Source organism: Crotalus tigris, unplaced genomic scaffold, assembly GCF_016545835.1.
Source record: "Crotalus tigris isolate CLP2741 ecotype Arizona unplaced genomic scaffold, ASM1654583v1 scf7180000017690.20705106771:4171800, whole genome shotgun sequence".
In the NCBI taxonomy this organism is placed as follows: domain Eukaryota; kingdom Metazoa; phylum Chordata; class Lepidosauria; order Squamata; family Viperidae; genus Crotalus; species Crotalus tigris.
Genome location: NW_024096569.1, coordinates 1,817,825 through 1,834,577, shown reverse-complemented (window position 1 = coordinate 1,834,577; position 16,753 = coordinate 1,817,825). Strand labels below are relative to the sequence as shown.

Below are 16,753 nucleotides of genomic sequence, written 5' to 3'. Positions count from 1 at the left end.
GAAAGGAATTGGATTCGTAGAATCTTAGGGCTGGAAGGGAGATCTTCTAGTCTAAGACAGGAGTTCTTCAATCATTCCAGACAAATGGTTGTCCAATCTTTTCTTCAAAACTGATAGATAGATAGATAGATAGATAGATAGATAGATAGATAGATAGATAGATAGATAGATAGATAGATAGATAGATAGATAGATAGATAGATACAGATAGAAAGATAGACAGATATAGATATACTAGATAGATAGATAGATAGATAGAGATAGATAGATAAACAGACAGATAGACAGATAGATAGATAGATATACTAGATATAGATATACTAAAATAGATAGATAGATAGATAGATAGATAGATAGATAGATAGATAGATAGATAGATAGATAGATAGATAGATAGATAGATAGATAGATAGATAGGTAGGTAGGTAGGTAGACAGATAGAAAGATAGACAGATAGAATGATACAGATATAGATATACTAGATAGATAGATAGATAGATAGATAGATAGGTAGATAGATAGATAGACAGATAGATAGATAGATAGATAGATATAGATATACTAGATAGATAGATAGATAGATAGATATATTAGATAGATAGATACATAGATATGCTATAGATAGATAGATAGATAGATAGATAGATAGATAGATAGATAGATAGATATACTAGATATAGATAGATAGATAGATAGATAGATAGATAGATAGATAGATAGATATGCTATAGATAGATAGATAGATAGATAGATATACTAGATATAGATAGATAGATAGATAGATAGATATGCTATAGATAGATAGATAGATAGATAGATAGATAGATAGATAGATAGATAGATAGATAGATATACTAGAGATAGACAGACAGACAGACAGACAGACAGACACACACACACACACACACACAGATCTAGAGCAGTGTTTCTCAACCTTGACAATGGGTGGACTTCAGCTCCCAGAATTCCCCAGCCGTCAGATCAGCTTTTGCTTTAATCCAGTGTTCTCAACCTTGACAATTTTAAGGCATTGCTGGCTGTGGAATTCTGGGAGTTGAAATCCCCATACCTTAAAATTGTCAAGGCCGAGAAACACTGCTCTAGAGGGACCTTGGAGGTCCTATATCATTCTGGACAAACGGTTGTCCAATCTTTGTTTAAAGTCACTTTTCCCCATTCTCCAAGACAAAGGTAGCTCCAGGTTGAGAAATGCTCCTTTAGACACTGATTTTATTCATTGTTCCGCAAAACGCAGTTCTACTCCCCCTAACAGTTAAAGAGGGGAATCGTGGCTTTGAACCGCAACTGACGAAACACTCCCAAGCAACAGCAAGAGAGGCTGCCACGTGCTCTGCTCACACCTGCAGTCCCCCCCCCCCATCTCTTCGAATTGTGGATGAAGCACAAGTGCAAAATTCAAGTTTCCTAACGGAAGGTGGGCGGGGGGGGGAGACAGTGCAGGGAGAAAAGGGGAGGGAAGAGAGAGAGAGACTGGGTAGCCCACCTGCTCAGTTCAGAAACGGGAGCCCCTTCCAAGACCCTGGATTTTGGGAGAAAAGAAAGAAGCCCACCTCTTCATGTCCCCAGGAGGAGGAGGAGGAGGAGGAGGAGGAGGAGGAGAATAGAATAAAAATAAAAGCCACATTTGAGCAGGGGAGTTTGAAACCAAGACGGTTTCAAAAAAATATTTGAACGGCCGATCAAAGCCAAGAAGCAGGGGAAAGAGAGAAAGAGAGAGAAAAAGAAAGAAAGAAAGAAAGAAAGAAAGAAAGAAAGAAAGAAAGAAAGGAAGGAAGGAAGGAAGGAAGGAAGGAAGGAAGGAAGGAAGGAAGGAAGGAAGGAAGGAAGGAAGAAGATGAATAAAGGAGGGGGAGGAAGAAAGGACTGTGAGAGGAATAAGGGAAGGAAGGGAGGAAAGAGAAAGAAGATGAAGAATAAAAGAGGAGAGGAAGAGAGAAGAGGAAGGAAGGAAGGAAGGAAGGAAGGAAGGAAGGAAGGAAGGAAGGAAGGAAGGAAGGAAGGAAGAAAGAAAAAGAAAGAAAGAGGAAGGAAGGAAGGAAGGAAGGAAGGAAGGAAGAAAGAAAGAAAGTAAGATAGGAAGGAAGGAAGGAAGGAAGAAAGAAAGGAAAGTAAGAAAGAAAGAAAGGAAGGAAGGAAGGAAGGAAGGAAGGAAGGAAGGAAGAAAGAAAGAAAGAAAGAAAGAAAGAAAGAAAGAAAGAAAGAAAGAAAGAAAGAGGAAGGAAGGAAGGAAGGAAGGAAGGAAGGAAGGAAGGAAGGAAGGAAGAAAGTAAGAAAGGAAGGAAGGAAGATAGGAAGGAAGGAAGGAAGAAAGAAAGGAAAGTAAGAAAGAAAGAAAGAAAGAAAGAAAGAAAGAAAGAAAGAAAGAAAGAAAGAAAGAAAGAAAGAAAGGGCAAAGGGGGAGAGGGATTCCCCCCCCGTCCTTCCACCTGTGCTGTTCCCGCATGGCGCTCATCTGGCGCAGGCTGTCCTCGTGAACCTCGGCCAGGCGCTCAGTCACGCGCTGCTCCAAGGCCACCTTCAGCTCTGACTCCAGCTTGGCCTTCTGGGCCTCAAAACGGGCCTGCAAAGAGAAAGGGGAGACGTCAAGAGTCGGGGTCCGGGGGGGGGGGAGACCCTCTGAGTCTGGCGGTTCGCCGGCAGACGTTTCGCGAGCCGACTAGGGAATGTCATCAGGAGGCGGAGGAGGAGGAGGACTGAGGTCTTTGGTGCTCTCTGAGCTTGGCTGTTCGCTGGCAGACGTTTCATGATCCAACTAGGGAATGTCATCAGGAGGTGGAGGAGGAGACAGCTTTCATGGCTAAGGCGGAACTAGAACTCACCGTCTCCTGGTGATTGGCCCAAAGTCACCCAGCTGGTCTCCATGCCTAAGGCGGGACTAGAACTCACCGTCATCTGGGGATTGGCCCAAAGCCACCCTGATGGTTTTCATGCCTAAGGCGGGACTAGAACTCACCGTCTCCTGGGGATTGCCCCAAAGTCACCCAGCTGGCTTTCATGCTTAAGGCGGGACTAGAACTCACCGTCTCCTGGTGATTGGCCGAAAGCCACCTAGCTGGCTAAGGCGGGACTAGAACTCACCGTCTCCCACTTTCCAGCAGACAAGACTCCTCTTAGATCAGTGGTTCTCAACCTTTTTAATGCCGCGACCCCCAACCAGTCGTAAGTCGAGGACTACTCAACTGGTGCAGCACCGTTTGCAGAATGGGACTTTTGGCGGGCTCAGCAGGGCAGAGACAGCCTGGACAATTCCTATTGGCTTTTGAAAGCCAATAGAATTAGACTCTATTCAAGAGAGTCTATTCTATTGGCTTTCAAAAGCCAATAGAATAAAAGGGAGGAGCACAGCTAAGGAAAAGGGGGGAAAAAATGGCAGACAGCCTTGTTTGGCGACCCCCGTGAAATGGTCGTTCGACCCCAAATGGGGTCCCGACCCACAGGTTGAGAACCGCTGGCTTAGACCCCGCCGGCTGAAATCCCTCGGCTGCTGGGATCCGCAGTGCGCCCCTCCTGGCAAAACGAATGGGCCGGGGAGGGGGTGGTCCTGTCGGGGCAAGACCGTTCTTCCGATACCCCGGAGCTCAGTTGACGACGAGGCTCCCTCCTCTCAACAGAAGTCCTTCCTCCCCTTCAAAGCCACAGGGGTCCAAGCAAAGCCCCCAATCCTGGTTTACGCCTCCATCCCCAACCAACCAACCGACGTTTGGGTAGGGCGGGTTGCGGCCCCCGTTACCTTCAGCAAGCTCAGCTCCATCTTCAAGGAGTCTCTCTCGCGCCGTGCTGCCTCCAGGTCAGCCTGCAGGCCCGGCATTTCGGCCTGCACTTTGGCCAACGCCTGTTGGACGTCCAGAGCCTTCTGAGCTTCCCGCTGGGCCACCATCTAGACCGGGGGGGGGGGGAAGAGAAGCAGATGATGATGATGATGAGGAGGAGGAGGAGGAGGAGGAGGAGGAGGAGGAGGAGAAGAAGAAGAAGAAGAAGAAGAAGAAGAAGAAGAAGAAGAAGAAGAAGAAGAAGAAGAAGAAGAAGAAGAAGAAGAAGAAGAAGAAGAACAACAACAACAACAACAACAACAACAACAACAACAACAAGTAGAACAAGAAGAAGGAGGAGGAGGAGGAGGAGGAAGAGGAGAAGGAGAAGGAGAAGAAGAAGGAGCAGGAGGAGGAGAAGGAGAAGGAGAAGAAAAAGAAGGAGGAGGAGGGGGAGGAGGAAGAGATAGAGAAGGAGAAGGAGAAGGAGGAGGAAGAGGAGAGAAAAAAAGAAGAAGAAAAAGGAGGAGGAGGAAGAGAAGAAGGAGGAGGAAGAGGAGGAGGAGAGGAAGAGGAGAAGAAGGAGGAGAAGGAGGAGAAGAAGAAGGAGCAGGAGGAGGAGAAGGAGAAGGAGAAGAAAAAGAAGGAGGAGGAGGGGGAGGAGGAAGAGATAGAGAAGGAGAAGGAGAAGGAGGAGGAAGAGGAGAGAAAAAAAGAAGAAGAAAAAGGAGGAGGAGGAAGAGAAGAAGGAGGAGGAAGAGGAGGAGGAGAGGAAGAGGAGAAGAAGGAGGAGAAGGAGGAGAAGAAGAAGGAGCAGGAGGAGGAGAAGGAGAAGGAGAAGGAAAAGAAAAAGAAGGAAGAGGAGGGGAGGAGGAAGAGATGGAGGAGGAGAAGGAGAAGAAGAAGGAGAAGAAGAAGAAGAAGAAGAAGAAGAAGAAGAAGAAGAAGAAGAAGAAGAAGAAGAAGAAGAAGAAGAAGAAGAAGAAGAAGAAGGAGGAGGAGGAGGAGGAGGATGGGGAGGAGGAGGAAGAGAAGAAGAAGGAGGAGAAGGAGGAGGAGGAAGAGAAGGAGGAGGAGCAAGAGGAGGAGGAGGAGGAAGAGAAGAAGGAGAAGGAGGAGGGGGAGGAGGAAGAGATGAAGGAGAAGGAGGAGGAGGAGGAAGAGAAGAAGAAAAAGGAGGAGGAGAAGAAAGAGAAGGAGAAGGAGAAGAAAGAGAAGAAGAAGAAGAAGAAGAAGAAGGATGGGGAGGAGGAGGAAGAGAAAGAGGAGGAGCAAGAGGAGGAGGAGGAAGAGAAGGAGGAGGAGGAGGAGGAGGAGGAGGAGGAGGAGGAGGAGGAGGAGGAGGAGAAGGAGAAGAAAAAGGAGGAGGGGGAGGAGGAAGAGATGGAGAAGGAGGAGGAGGAGGAGGAAGAGAAGAAGAAAAAGGAGAAGAAAGAGAAGAAGAAGAAGAAGAAGAAGAAGAAGAAGAAGAAGAAGAAGAAGAAGAAGAAGAAGAAGAAGAAGAAGAAGAAGAAGAAGGATGGGGAGGAGGAGGAAGAGAAGAAGAAGGAGAAGGAGAAGGAGGAGGAGGAAGAGAAGGAGGAGGAGCAAGAGGAGGAGGAGGAGGAAGAGAAGAAGGAGAAGGAGGAGTAGGAGGAGGAGGAGGAGGAGGAGGAGAAGAAGAAGAAAAAGAAGGAGGAGGAGGGGGAGGAGGAAGAGATGGAGAAGGAGAAGGAGGAGGAGGAGGAGGAAGAGAAGAAGAAAAAGGAGGAGGAGAAGAAGAAAGAGAAGGAGAAGAAGAAAGAGAAGAAGAAGAAGAAGAAGAAGAAGAAGAAGAAGAAGAAGAAGAAGAAGAAGAAGAAGAAGAAGAAGAAGAAGAAGAAGAAGAAGAAGAAGAAGGGGAGTTGGAAGGGACCTTGGAGGTCATCTAGTCCAACCCCCTGCTCAGGCAGGATCAGAGGCTTGCAGGTCAGCCCTGCAGAAATACTTTTGCTGATGGCCTCCTGGACCTCCGAGGCCAGGTCCGTGCGCCGACCGAATTGGCCTCCTGCACTGAAGGAGAAATTACACTTTTAGGCCAACCCTTTCCCCTTCCAGAAGTGTGGACTACAGCCCCCAGTATCCCCAGCCAGCCCATTGGCAGGATAGTTGAGGGCGACCGTTAAGTACCGAGTCAGAAAACCCTGGGGTCCGCTTCCACATTCAGACACACAAACTGGCATTAATATATTTTATACCAGGGGTCTTCCAACTGGGCCTTTTGAGGACTGGTGGACTTCAACTCCCAGAATTCCTCAGCCAGGCAGTGCCTGGCTGAGGAATTCTGGGAATTGAAGTCCACCAGTCCTCAAAGGGCCCATTTGGAAGACGCCTGTTTTACACATTCCAGAAACCAGCTCAGCCAATCAGGCAGTGCTTCTCAACTTGTGACAGTTTAAAAGATGGGTGGACTTCAACTCCCAGAATTCCTCAGCCAGCCTAGCTGGCTGGCCGGCCTGTGGAATTCTGGGAGTTGAAGTCCACCTCTCTCCAAACGGCCCTGGTTGAGAAACATTGCAATAAAGAATGCCGTTCCCTTTAAGAAACTTCTTAAAAACACTCCCAGGAAACAGTTTAAAGCTACACGTCCTTATTTTCACCACTTTGACTTTTTTCCCCCCATTTTTTCCCTGCCTTTTCCTTCTGAAGCTCAAAGAACTCATCACTGAGGGCTAGAAACTTGCCAAGCAGAGTAAAACCTGGGAAAGGCAGGTAAGGCGCCCAAGAAATCACGGTATTAATCCAGACTTGCCTTTATTATGTATTAAGATTTTTTTTTATCCTGTCTTTACAAGTAACTCGAGGGTGAATATACTGACACCTCCTTCTTGTTCCTATTTCCCCCACAACGACAACCCTTTGGGGTGGGTCGGGCTGAGAGAAAGGGACTGTCAGCCATGCGTAAGATGGGACTAGAACTCACCGTCTCCTGGTGATTGGCCCAAAGCCACCTAGCCAGCTTTCAGAGCTAAAGCAGGACCAGAATTCATAGTTTCCTGGCCCAAAGCCACCTAGCCAGCTTTCATGGCTAAAGTGGGACTAGAACTCCCGTCTCCTGCTGATTGGCCCAAAGTCACCTAGCCGGCTTTCAGAGCTAAAGCAGGACCAGAACTCATAGTCTGTTGCCCCAAGGTCACCCAGCCGGCTTTCATGGCTAAAGTGGGACTAGAACTCACCGTCTCCTGGTGAATGGCGCAAAGCCACCTAGCCAGCTTTCATGGCTAAAGTGAGACTAGAACTCACCGTCTCCTGGTGATTGGCCCAAAGCCACCTAGCCAGCTTTCAGAGCTAAAGCAGGACCAGAATTCATAGTTTCCTGGCCCAAAGCCACCTAGCCAGCTTTCATGGCTAAAGTGGGACTAGAACTCCCGTCTCCTGCTGATTGGCCCAAAGTCACCTAGCCGGCTTTCAGAGCTAAAGCAGGACCAGAACTCATAGTCTGTTGCCCCAAGGTCACCCAGCCGGCTTTCATGGCTAAAGTGGGACTAGAACTCACCGTCTCCTGGTGAATGGCGCAAAGCCACCTAGCCAGCTTTCATGGCTAAAGTGAGACTAGAACTCACCGTCTCCTGCTGATTGGGCCAAAGCCACCTAGCCAGCTTTCAGAGCTAAAGCAGGACCAGAATTCATAGTTTCCTGGCCCAAAGCCACCTAGCCAGGTTTCATGGCTAAAGTGGGACTAGAACTCACCGTCTCCTGGTGAATGGCGCAAAGCCACCTAGCCAGCTATCATGGCTAAAGTGGGACTAGAACTCACCGTCTCCTGGTGACTGGCCCAAAGCCACCCAGCCAGCTTTCATGGCTAAAGTGGGACTAGAACTCCCCGTCTCCTAGTGCCTTCACCAGCAACCCAAACTGCTTCTTCATTGCTGCTAGGGCTCTAACTTCACCTTCGAACCGGAATCCTCAGTTTAACGACGGGGCCGGTGCTTTGGCCAAGCCGCCTCTTCACCCCTGACTTGCAAGGCAGAGCCGGCACTTACACCTTGGGAGGGCCGCCGTTTCCCCTCCGCGCCGGGAGGCCCAATCAGCTGCAGTTCCTCCCAGCCCTGGTGCTCCATGGCCAGGCTGCCCTTCCTGCCTTCCTTCCTTCCTTGGGGGAGCAGCAGAGGGAGGGAGTTTTCCCAGGGTGGGGTCAGGGGCAGCCCGGCCTGGGAAAGGCCCTCGGCCCTGCACAATTGGGTGGGTGTGGCGCCCCCCCCCCCCCCCCCGCTCTCCCGTGAGGAGCTGGCTCTCCCCAGCTGCCAGGACGGAGGAAGCCCAGATGTTGGTGAAGAAGGAATTAGGGGGAGGGAGGGAGGGAGGAGGGAGGGAGGGAGGGAGGGAGGAAGGAAGGAAGGAAGGAAGGAAGGAAGGAAGGAGGAAAGAAGGGAGGCAGGAAGGAAGGAAGGAAGGAAGGAAGGAAGGAAGGAAGGAAGGAAGGAAGGAAGGAAGGAAGGAGGGAAGCAGGGAGGCAGGAAGGAAGGAAGGAAGGAAGGAGGAAAGAAGGGAGGGAGGGAGGGAAGGAATATAGAGGAAGGAAGGAATGTAAAAGAAGCAAGGGAGGGAGGGAAGGAAGGAATATAGAGGAAGGAAGGAATGTAAAAGAAGGAAGGAAGGGAGGGAGGAAGGAAGGAACATAGAGGAAGGAAGGAATGTAAAAGAAGGAAGGAAGAAAGGAAGGAAGGGAGGGAAGGAAGGAATATAGAGGAAAGAAGGAATGTAAAAGAAAGAAGGTAGAGGAAGGAAGGGAGGGAGGGAGGGAGGAAGCAGGGAGGGAGGGAAGGAATATAGAGGAAGGAAAGAATGTAAAGGAAGGAAGGTAGAGGAAGGAAGAAAGGAAGGAAGGGAGGGAAGGAAGGAAGGAATATAGAGGAAGGAAGGAATGTAAAAGAAGGAAGGAAGAAAGGGAGGGAAGGAAGGAAGGAATATAGAGGAAGGAAGGAATGTAAAAGAAGGAAGGGAGGGAGGGAGGAAGGAGGGAGGGAGGGAAGGAATATAGAGGAAGGAAAGAATGTAAAGGAAGGAAGGTAGAGGAAGGAAGGAAGAAACGAAGGAGGGAGGGAGGGAAGGAAGGAAGGAAGGAAGGAAGGAAGGAAGGAAGGAAGGAAGGAAGGAAGGAATATAGAGGAAGGAAGGAATGTAAAAGAAGGGAGGGAGGGAGGGAGACTTGGGTGATCCTTGATGCGCTCTGAGCATGCTCCTGCAGACCTTTCATTACCCAACTAGGCTACACCATCAGTGCTCCCACTGCCCCCTCTTACAGCTGCAGGACCTCGCCTTCCCCTTCACCACAGAGCCAAGAGGTCGGTGGGGCTACCTGGACGTCAACCCAAGAAGGGGCTAACTCTGTGCCCCCCACCCCACCCCACCCCACCCCTTTCTACAAACAAGGATGCCAAAACGGTCGCCAACAGCTCGGGGCCGAGTTCAAGTCCAGCCTCCGGCTGCGGAGGGCAGCCCCTGAGGCGCACCGGTCAGGCTAGGCGGGCCGAGAAGAGAGACACACACACACCCCCTCGCCCCGCCCTCACCTTCTCCTTCTCCAGATGCAGCCGGCTCTCCTCCTGCGCCGTCTGGCGCTGCTCTTCCAGCTGTTTCTCCCGCTGGGCCCAGCTCCTCTGCTGCTCCTCCAGGGTGGCCCGCAGAGCGTCCTGCCGGCGCCGGTCCGAATCCCACTCGGCTTCCAGGCTCTGGGCCCGGACACGCTCGGCCTCCAAGCTGCAGGAGAGACTGGACTTTTCCTTCTCCTGGGGGGGAGGGGAATGAGGGGGGGGAATAGAAAAAGGCTCAGCTTTGGGCCGCTGCTTTGCAGGTAAAAAGGCTGGGCTCTCGGTTTGGGCTGAACCCTGGTTTACTGAATGACAGAGAGCTGGATGGGACCCCAGAGGTCCTCTAGTCCAGCCCGCCGCTCAAGCAGGAGAGCCTAGTCCAGTGGTTCTTAACCTTTTGAATGCCGCAACCCCCAACCGGTCGTAAGCTGAGGACTACTCAACCGGTCGTCAGTCGAGGACTACTCAACGGGTGCAGCACCGTTTGCAGAATGGGACTTTTGGCGGGCTCAGCAGGGCAGAGACAGCCTGGACAATTCCTGTTGGCTTTGGAAAGCCAATAGAATTAGACTCTATTCAAGAGAGTCTATTCTATTGGCTTTCCAAAGCCAATAGAATAAAAGGGAGGAGCACAGCTAAGGAAAAGGGGGAAAAAATGGCGGACTGCGTGGTTTGGCGACCTGTGAAATGGTCGTTCGACCCCAAATGGGGTCCCGACCCACAGGTGGAGAACCACTGCCTTAGACCATCTCAGACAAGCGACTGTCCGGTTCCTTCTTAAAAACCCTCCAGGGATGGCGCGCCCACGACTTCTGGAGGCAAGCCACTGCTCCGATTGTAATAGAATCGTAGATTTACAGCTGGAAGGGGCCTTCGAGGTCCTCTAGTCCAGCCCCCTGCTCAGGCAGGAGAACCTAGTCCATCTCAAGACAATCCGTTTTCTTCTTTAAAAAACCCTCCAGGGGTGGCGCGCCCACGACTTCTGGAGGCAAGCCATTGCTCCGATTGTATTAGAATCATAGATTTAGAGCTGGAAGGGGCCTTAGAGGTCTTCTAGTCCAGCCCCCCCCCCAATTTAATGGAGGCAAGCCATCCCACGGCTTGGTAATAAATCAGTGAATTAACTTCCAGTGAATACCGCTAATAGTCACCGGTTATTCTTCATCGGCGGATAAACGGAACAAACCATCCAGGGCTGGGGAAGCCGTGGGGTTTACGACGGGGGTCCCCAAACCCGGCAGCTTTTAAGGTTTGTTGGACTTCAACTCCCAGAATGCTCCAGCCAGCTTTCCCCCCCCCCCACTTTGCCGAATCAAGATCTATTATCTTTACCACCTTCCCACCGTCTATGAAGAGATCTACCCTATAGCAGTAGTTCTCAACCTGTGGGTCGGGACCCCATTTGGGGTCAAAAGACCATTTCCAAACAACGCAGTCCGCCATTTTTTCCCCCTTTTCCTTAGCTGTGCTCCTCCCTTTTATTCTATGGGCTTTGGAAAGCCAATCGAAGAGACCCTCTTGAATAGAGTCTCATTCTATTGGCTTTCCAAAGCCAATAGGAATTGTCCAGGCTGTCTCTGCCCTGCTGAGCCCGCCAAAAGTCCCATTCTGCAAACGGTGCTGCACCCGTTGAGTGGTCCTCAACTTACGACCGGTTGAGTAGTCCTCGACTTACGACCGGTTGGGGGGGTCGCGGCATTAAAAAGGTTGAGAACCACAACCCTATAGGAAATTTGGAGAGAGGAGTTGCTCGGACATTACCCCTGAATTGTATCTGAAGAGGGATGAGAGGAAAGAAAGGAGAGGAGAGAGAAAAGAGTAAAGGAGGGGAGAAGGAAGTAGGAAGGTTGGAGGAGAAGAGGAGAAGGAAGGAAAGAGGAGAGGAAGAAGAGGGAAGTAGGGAAGAGAAGAAAGGGAGAAAGAAGGGAGAGAAGAAGGAGTGGGGATACAAGTGAAAGGGGAAATGGGCGAGCAACGCCAAAAGTCATGTGTGTGTATTTATTTCATTTTATTAAAAGTATCTTATATATGAATGTAAAAAAGAATGTACGTTAACATCTGATAAATATCACGATATATGTATGGGGGAGAGTTTGGAAAAATAAAAAATTATTATTAAAAAAAAGAGAGAGAGAGATTTACCCTATCAAAAATGGCGAGAGAAAAATAGCCCGGCCATCTTTATTCTTTGTCCTATCCACGCGGAATTCTGGGGAAACCTGGCTGGTTGGGGAATTCTGGGAGTTGAAGTCCACCAGTCTTAAAAGGAGCCGGGTTTGAAGACCCGCCCCCCAAATATACAGATTGCAAGGGTGGGCGCTACCTGTCGGGGCTCTTTTTTGATGCAAGGTCGACCTCAAAACCAACCCCCACCTTCTCTCTCTCTCTCTCTCTCTCTCTCTCTCTCTCTCTCTCTCTCCCTTTCTCTCTCTCACACACTCTTTCTCTCATTCTTTCTCTAACTCTTTTTCTTTCTCTCTTTCTTTTTCTCTCCCTCTCTCCCTTTCTCTGTCTCTCTTTCTCTCATTCTCATTCTTTCTCTCTCTCCCTTTCTCTCTCTATCGCTCTGTCTCTGTCTCTCATTCTCTCTCTCTCTCATTTCTTTCTTTTTCTCTCACACTTTCTCTTTCTCTCTGTCGCTGTCTCTCTCATTCTCTCTCAATTCTTTTTCTCTCTCACACTTTCTCTTTCTCTCATTCTTTCTTTCTCTCTCACTCTCATTCTTTCTCTAACTCTCTCCCTTTCTCTCTCTCTCTATCACTGTCTCTCTCATTCTCTCTCAATTCTTTCTTTTTCTCTCACTTTCTCTTTCTGTCGCTCTGTCTCTCTCATTCTCTCTCAATTCTTTTTCTCACACTTTCTCTTTCTCTCATTCTTTTTCTTTCTCTCTTTCTCATTCTTTCTCTCTCTCTCCCTTTCTCTCTCTATCGCTCTGTGTCTCTCTGTCTCTCATTCTCTCTCTCTCTCAATTCTTTCTTTTTCTCTCACACTTTCTCTTTCTCTCTGTCGCTCTGTCTCTATCTCTCTCATTCTCTCTCAATTCTTTTTCTCTCACACACTCTTTCTCTCATTCTTTTTTTTCTCTCTCTTTCTCATTCTTTCTCTCTCTCCCTTTCTCTATCGCTCTGTCTCTCATTCTCTCTCTCTCTCAATTCTTTCTTTTTCTCTCACACTTTCTCTTTCTGTCGCTCTGTCTCTCTCTCTCATTCTCTCTCAATTCTTTTTCTCTCTCTTTCTTTCTCATTCTTTTTCTTTCTCACTTTCTCATTCTTTCTCTAACTCTCTCCCTTTCTCTATCGCTCTGTCTTTCTCTCACTCTCAATTCTTTCTTTTTCTCTCACACTTTCTCTTTCTGTCGCTCCGTCTCTATCTCTCTCATTCTCTCTCTCTCAATTTTTTTCTCTCTCACACTTTTTCTCTCATTCTCATTTCTCTCTCCCTTCCTCTTTTTCTCTCTCCTTCTTTCTCCCTTTCTAGCTCTCTGTCTCTCCCTTTCTCTCCATCACTCTCTTTCTCTCTCTCCCACTCTCTTTTTCTCTCTCCCTTTCTTTCTCCCTTTCTCTCTCTCTCTCCCTCCCTCCCTCTCTTTCTCTCTCCCTCTCTTACCAAGATCTCCTTCTCCCTGTAGTACTGGCTGGCCAGCTGCTGTTCCCGGCTGAGGGCGGACAAGGCCTGCTGGAGACGTCCTTCTAGGTCCGACATTTTCTAAAGAAGAACAAAACCGACACGGCAGATCCTTCAGGAGAGATCCAACCTTACAAGCACAGGCGGTCCTCGACTTACGACCACAGTGGTAAGACCCACCTCTTTCTGCTTGCCCAGCCCTTGCTCTGCCGCCTCCTTCTCGGCCTGCAACCTGCGCAGGGCCACCGTCCGCTCGGCCTGCTGCTGGTTCCAGCCTTCCACCACTTTGGCCAAAGTCTGCAGAGAAGGAGGAGGAGGAGGAGGAGGAGAAAGAGAAGGAGGAGGAAGAGAAGGAGGAGGAGGAGGAAGAGAAGGAGCAGGAGGAGGAGGAAGAGAAGGAGGAGGAAGAGAAGGAGGAGGAGGAGGAGGAGGAAGAGAAGGAGGAGGAGGAAAAGAAGGAGGAGGAAGAGAAGGAGGAGGAGCAGGAGGAGGAAGAGAAGGAGGAGGAAGAGAAGGAGGAGCAGGAGGAGGAGGAAGAGAAGGAGGAGGAGGAAGAGAAGGAGAAGGAGGAGGAGGAGGAAGAGAAGGAGGAGGAGGAGGAAAAGAAGGAGGAGGAAGAGAAGGAGGAGCAGGAGGAGGAGGAAGAGAAGGAGGAGGAAGAGAAGGAGGAGGAGGAGGAGGAAGAGAAGGAGAAGGAGGAGGAGGAGGAAGAGAAGGAGGAGGAAGAGAAGGAGGAGGAAGAGGAGGAGGAGGAGGAAGAGAAGGAGGAGGAAGAGGAGGAGGAGGAGGAAAAGGACCACTTTGAGCTTCCTTGTTTTCTGGCAGACATTTCATGACCCAACTAGGGAACATCATCAATGCTAGAAGGAGGAGGGATTTGCAGAGAGGAGGAGGATGACACTGGGGGTCCTTAGTGTTTTCTGAGCTTGCTTGCTTGTCTTCCTCCTCCTCCTCTCCCTCCCCTTGTCCCTCTCCTCCACTCTGCAAATCCCTCCAGCACTGATGGTATTACCGAGTTAGGTCATGAGACGTCTCTGCCAGACAACCACCCAGGTCGGAGAGCGCAGAAGGACCTCACAATCCTGCTCAGCAAAACCTCCAGGGGGGGGGCCAGCCGAGGGTCTCCCTTGTTCTCCCCTCCTGCCCGCCCAGCTGAGGCTCACCTTATCCAGCTGCTCAATCATGCTGTCCTTCCTCTGGTCGGCCGAGAGGGCCACCGCCAGCTGTTGCTGCAGCTCCAGGGTACGGTTCTGGAGGGCCTGGATGTGCCTCTCGCAGTGCTGGGAGGAGGCGGAGAGGGAGACGGTGGGGCTGGGGGCAGCCGGAGGGGCAGAGGAGGGCATTACGAGAGGGGGTGCTGTGGAGAGGGTCAATCCATCCTCTGTATGCCAAGGATGCCCGTTGAGAGTGTGTTGAAATGGGTGTTATGTAGGTGTGCACTTCCTATCTATCTATCTCATCTATATTCTATCTCTATCATCTGTTCTTCTGCCTATCTGTCTGTCTGTCTGTCTGTCTGTCTGTCTGTCTGTCCAGCTATCTCTATCATCTATATTCTATCTATCATCTATCTTCTATCATGTATCCATCTATCTATCTCTATCATCTATATTCTATCTCTATCATCTATCTTCTATCATGTAGCTATCTATTTATCTATCTATCTATCACTATCATCTATCTATCTATCATCTATATTCTATCTCTATCTATCTATCTATCTATCTATCTATCTATCTATCTGTCTATCTATCCATCTCTATCATCTATCTTATATCATGTAGCTATCTATCTATCTATCTATCTGTCTATCTGTCTATCTATCTATCTATCTATCTATCTATCTATCTATATCATCTATATTGTATCTATATCATCTATCTTTCCAACTCAGTGCATTTGGATCATCAAATAATTCTTCCTCTGTTTTTGAAGTCTACCCATCTTAAAACTAGTATCCTGGCTGGAGGATTCTGGGAGTTGAAGTCTACACAACTTAAACCTTGTATCCTGGCTGGGGGATTCTGGGAGCTGAAACCCACAGCTCGCTCTTTCAGTGGCCCAGTTGGACCTCAGGGGGTTGGGTTGAGCACAAACAAGGCGCCCCAAACTAGCATTCTCAAGGCCCGTTAGGAAAGCGCCTGCTTCAGGGCCACGTGGCTCAGCCACCTCGTGCCCTCGCTTACCCACCATGCTTTGCAACCCTGCGAGTCCAACTCACTTTCCGCCGGGCCTGTTCTTTCTCCAAAGCGTCTTTGAGCAAGCGGGGATCCGGTTGCGAGACCTGATCGTGGAAGTGACCCAGGCGCAGGCTGGTGTAGCGCGGGAACAGCTCCTCAAAGCTGGCCAGGGATCCCGGAGGGGAGACCTCGTGCAGAGGACGGGCGCTAAACGAAGCGAAGAGAAGAAAAGTCAGCAAGGCAAAAAGGCAACAGGGAAGGTCTAAGCAAAGGTGCCAATTTCCTTCCGGGCCACAGTAGAGGCGATCTAAATTCGACACAACGCCACGTGATCTTTCCTACCGTATCGCTTAGTGACTGATTTGCCAGCGGTTGTTAAGGGATGACGACCCTGTGACAGACTCCTGCAAGGACCGGTCGTCCTCAACGTAGCGACCGTTTGAAGTTGCAGCGGCACTGAAAAGCGCGTTTTTCCACACTTACGACCGTCACGCGATCGAGATTCAGAACGCTCAGGAACTGACTCGTAGTTACAACGGTCGCAGCATTCCAGATCCCCTTTTGCGAGCTTCTGATGAGCAAAAGCCAATGGGGCAAGCCAGATTCACAGAACGACCAGCTTACGAACTCAACCCCTGCAGTGAATCTTAAATGAATCTTAACAACTGTGGCAACGGAGGCCGTAAAATGGGGCAAAGCTCACTTCACAACCGTTTTGCACGGCGACAGAAATTTCCGGCTTATTTGCGGTCCTGCAATGTCCTAAGCCTCCTCTTCCCTCTTAGCGTCAGTGAACCCAGGGAGGCATCCACCCCAGCATTCCCAAACACAGGCTAGTCCTCCACTTACGACAGTCTGTTTAGTGACCGCTGGAAGTTGCAATGGTCGCTGAAAAAGGGAACTCGCGATTGTTTTTCACACTGACGAGCGTTGCGGCGTCCCCACAGTCATGTGATCAAGATTCGATGGCGAGGGATTCGTATTTATGACGGTCGCAGGTCCCCTTTTGTGACGTTCTGACGAGCGAAGTCCATGGGAAAACCCAACTCGCTTAACAACGGGGTTACTCATTTAACCACTTCAGCAGTTCGCTTAACAATTGTGGCAGGAAAAGGGGGCACGGCTCGGTTAGCAAATTTCTCACTTAGTGACGTACGTTTTGGGCTGAACCGTGGCCGTAAGCCGAGGACTACCTGTATGACCTTGTTTGCTCTGGGCTTTAAAAAAAATGGCCCATCCTTTTTGGGGGAACACTTCTTGCCTGTCTGCCTCAAAGCTCCCTTCTGTCAACGCTGCTAACACCGGATGTTCTTGCTTGGACAACATATGGAGATGCAGCTTTTTTCTTTCTTATATTTTACTCTTACAGTTAGATGATACTGGGGGGGAGAGGAGGAGAGAATGTGATGGGAGTTAGTTAGACATGACAATATTGCCATAGTGTGCGAACTCAGGGCTTTTGAAATAAGAGCTGGTAAGGAATGGCGGGCTGGAGAACTGGAGGGAAAGCCTGCATTTCAAGCGAATGGGAGAATGTGATTTATGACGGTTAATTAGAGGAGGGAATTGTGCTTTGATGCTAGGTGCTCAGGGGAGGGGAATCCAGATTTTGGCTTCATGTCATGGTTAC

General features: G+C 49.5%; 1 protein-coding gene across 4 annotated transcripts in view; it reads right to left on the bottom strand.

Annotated features, from left to right (window-relative positions):
* The window catches only part of CNTROB (centrobin, centriole duplication and spindle assembly protein), a 63,571-nt gene that overhangs the window by 13,439 nt on the left and 33,379 nt on the right, over positions 1 to 16,753 (bottom strand). For all 4 annotated transcript variants that reach the window (XR_005556088.1, XM_039337975.1, XM_039337973.1 and 1 more), the window contains 7 exons: positions 15,165 to 15,330; positions 14,107 to 14,223; positions 13,124 to 13,240; positions 12,926 to 13,024; positions 9,302 to 9,517; positions 3,752 to 3,898; positions 2,448 to 2,581 (listed from right to left, as the gene is read on the bottom strand). Coding sequence is in view for 3 of the 4 variants with exons in the window: in XM_039337975.1 (XP_039193909.1) it covers positions 2,448 to 2,581; positions 3,752 to 3,898; positions 9,302 to 9,517; positions 12,926 to 13,024; positions 13,124 to 13,240; positions 14,107 to 14,223; positions 15,165 to 15,330 (996 nt within the window). In the remaining variant the exon portion in view is untranslated. The remainder of the gene's footprint in view (positions 1 to 2,447; positions 2,582 to 3,751; positions 3,899 to 9,301; positions 9,518 to 12,925; positions 13,025 to 13,123; positions 13,241 to 14,106; positions 14,224 to 15,164; positions 15,331 to 16,753) is intronic.